Here is a 3446-nt window from a genome sequence, read left to right as displayed (position 1 = left end):
GCACAGGCTCTCCTCCACCGCGAAGTAAATCCTTTGGCCCGAGCTGTTTTTGATCTCGTACTTATTGGCAGTCTCAGTGCCAAGGATCACTAATGGAGAAGAACAAAAACCAAACACACCTCGGAGGACTTGCATTCCTATCAGCAATATTTTCCTTCCTTTCTTTTGTGCTGGGATTCGAACTCAGGACTTCACGAAGTAGGTGGCGTAGCCTTAGAGCTACATCTTTGGCACGAGGCAAAATAACCAGTGCTTAAATTAGGGGCCGGCGTGGCTCAAATGGTAGGGCGCCTACCCAAGTTCAACTCCCCCCCCACCCCAGTGAAATGTTAGCATCTTCGAGATAGATAACGTTTAACCTCCCATTCTTTCTAAGATTCAATGGCGTGATCTAGAACAAATACCTTAGTGAGTCTTACGCTTTCACACTCTCGACCTTGCTATTCTTTGCTTTACAAAAAGATATCAAATGTGTGTGTGTTTTAACTCTAATTCTCTCGCACACCTTGGACTTTCTGACTCAGGATGCATTGGATGCGAAGGAGCCTGTGACTATGGAGACAGGGGCGCTAGAAAGTGCAGGACAGGATATACTTACTTCCGAGGAGCTCCACCTGCTGGTGAATGATGATGAGATCCAGCTGTGGAAGGGAAATCAAACGCATTGCGTCAGCACGCGGCAGAGCCCTCGGAAGTCTTAAACCCGTGCCTTGGCAGAGCTCGCAGCGATGATAGTGACGTTCACCCCATCACCGCGCTCTGCCTTTCATACTGCCACAGAACCCAGCTGATGGCTCGCTGGGCTGCAGAATGTGGGGGGTGGGGGCGGGGGAGCAGTGTTTATGTGTCCCATATGCCTTGAGCATAAACGCGGTTTAGGTGGCTCTAGGCCGTGACTTAGACACATGAAGCAATTCCTCGGGATATATTTGCTGGCACCTTGAGCAATTAACAGAAGCGGAGGAACAGTGCTGAATGGCATCAAGTAAACGGTGAATGCAAAAGTAGCAACCGAGGGTGGGGAGGAATAATCAAAGATGTAACCAGTGTGAACATTGTGCCCTTCGGTGGTGTATCACTCCCGCCTCACTTTATTTGGGGTGCTGATGAAAAGTCTCCTGACCTCCACTGAAGAGCAGGGGATGGAGTTTGCAAGTGGTGCTCGGTTGGGAGAAGCGCAGAGGGCCCCTACCTGGCTTAGATCTTCCAGCCCGGGAGGGAGGCTGGCTGTCTGGGGCAGGCAGCTGCGGGGGGCCGAGCCCCCGGGCCGGCCGAGGAGACGGGAAGGCCTCCGTCGGGGTCCCCAGCTCCCGGGAGGAGGCCGGGCGCCCCTCTCCTCTTTTGGCTCTGTCCATCTACAAGAGAAGCGAAATGTCGAGGCGTTCTTCAAGTCCTGCCCTCCCCTTCGATCCCTCCCACCGCCTCCCGACTTCTGGGTTCACGCTGTGGGTCATCCCTCCCTGCCTCTATTTTAGTGACCCCCCTGCTTTCTCGTTATCCACGGTCCCCATCCTCCGGCATCCTGCGCAGAAGGAAGGGAATGAGGAAAACCCAGAACGCACGACATTAGGAAATACACCACGGCACGCCCATAGACCACCCATGCACGCGCAGGTAATGTATACCTGTATAGCATGCTAATGTATATGATAGTAGGCAACATTTGTTAATATAATATATCATATAATATATGCTAATATAGTATATAAGGCAATATCTGTTAGGATACAATATATTATACATAATATACATAACCACATGTATATATAATATACCATATGTATATATAATATACATAACATATGTGTATATATTACATATAATATATAAAAAACTACATATATGTGTATATCATATGTATATGTTATATATAATACTATCACACTATTATTATACAATATATGTATTATACAGACTATAATTGCATATAATGATATTATACATATATACCTAATATGATACATAATATACATATATACGTATTATACATATGTTGTTATACATAATATAATTCTATAACATATATAATTATATGTAAGATAATCTACAATAGTATTATATGTAATACCTGTTAAGATATTATGCATGGGCCAATAGGACTTGTGGAAAGACATTTAGAACCACCAAGAGCAAAGGGGGAAAGTAACCATAATAGTCCTAAGTTCTTTGTCGTGACTGCTTTTTTTAATTCCTCGGCAGATCAATCGTATTTTGATAGTCATATTCCTTCTTAGTCGCAGGTTCCTTCAAAGGCTTAGACCACTGGAGGAAAAAGGCACTCCTTTGAGCTTCTCTCTGGCTTTGAATTTCTATCTACTCTTTTAAAAATGTATAACTAACTTATAAATATTTTACGGACTCTGCCACTCCTTACCTAGCAGGCCGGGGTCTGCGGAGAGCTTAGCCTATAAGGTAATGAAGCAATTTAGACGCTGCCAGTGTCAGTCTTGAACCAAAAAAAAAAAAAAAATTGTCATGCTTTTTGCTTATGTGCCTTCAGATATTTTCTTAAAAAAAAATAAAATGCACCTGTATTAGAAGGAATGGTTTTGTTCTTTCTAGAACATGTATTGAAGTCTGTTTGCAAGCTTTTCCCATGATTTCCAGACCCTGCTCTACGTGAAATGTGTAGTTAATAAAGATGGAGTTAATAAGGATGCATCGTATTCGTAAACTGAATGCCAACTCCCGTGTGTAACTACTTAAAAACAGTATTCTTAAAGAAACAGCAGAGTTTAACTTTAAAAAAAAGACAAATTACTTTTCTTTTTTTTTTTTTACCATTAAATACTTGTCTGCTTTCATAAGTGCTACAGGTAGAGAATGGGTCCTCGCTGTGTTTTTAGGATAGTATAAACTTGGAGACTCTTATACACGTAGAACGAAAGTCTCCACCGTTTTACAAGTGACTTTCTTCATGCGAAAGCTTTTCACGGTTAGCCTAGAATCTGATGACGCGTTCAGATAATGGGGGGGGGGGAGAGGGGCGGGGCACACAGAAACTGGGTGCTTTGTACACATTTTTACAAGGTTTTTTTTTTTTCCCCAAAGCACCTCCTAACAAAACCACATCATTTTTTTTGGGGGGGGGGGGACTTCTTGCAATTTAATAGAGTAGTTCATGCTTTTTCTGCAGTCTTCGTGACTTTCACAGAACCTACTCCCTCTTCTTAAAAAAAAAATCCCTCGCTGACCCCCACGCTCAGAGGCTTTGACTTGCTCTCCCATATTTAATTCACCGTAAAAATCCCCACAAGAAGTCCAGCTCGTAAACCAGAAATCGCCTGCTTGCGGTCGAAGGGCTTCGGCGCGTAGTAAGAGTGCGTGCGTTTTCTCCACCGTGGCCGCGTCGCCTATTTTAGCCGCCCCCCCTTGGTTTTGGGTTGGTAAATTGTGCACGTCCAAGTGTTATTTTGGCACGTGTCCGTGACGTCCCGAGCCCCCCG

General features: G+C 44.2%; 1 protein-coding gene across 1 annotated transcript in view; it reads right to left on the bottom strand.

The window, feature by feature from the left end:
* The window catches only part of Plscr5 (phospholipid scramblase family member 5), a 25231-nt gene extending 24566 nt beyond the window's left edge, over positions 1-665 (bottom strand). The window contains exon 1 of the mRNA XM_048334439.1: positions 599-665. Coding sequence (XP_048190396.1) covers positions 599-665 — 67 coding nt within the window. The remainder of the gene's footprint in view (positions 1-598) is intronic.
* Positions 666-3446: the final 2781 nt, after the last annotated feature.

The sequence above is a fragment of the Perognathus longimembris genome, chromosome 26 (assembly GCF_023159225.1).
Source record: "Perognathus longimembris pacificus isolate PPM17 chromosome 26, ASM2315922v1, whole genome shotgun sequence".
NCBI lineage: Eukaryota > Metazoa > Chordata > Mammalia > Rodentia > Heteromyidae > Perognathus > Perognathus longimembris.
Note: the sequence above shows the minus strand (reverse complement) of the source record. Positions and strands in the feature narration are given on the sequence as shown.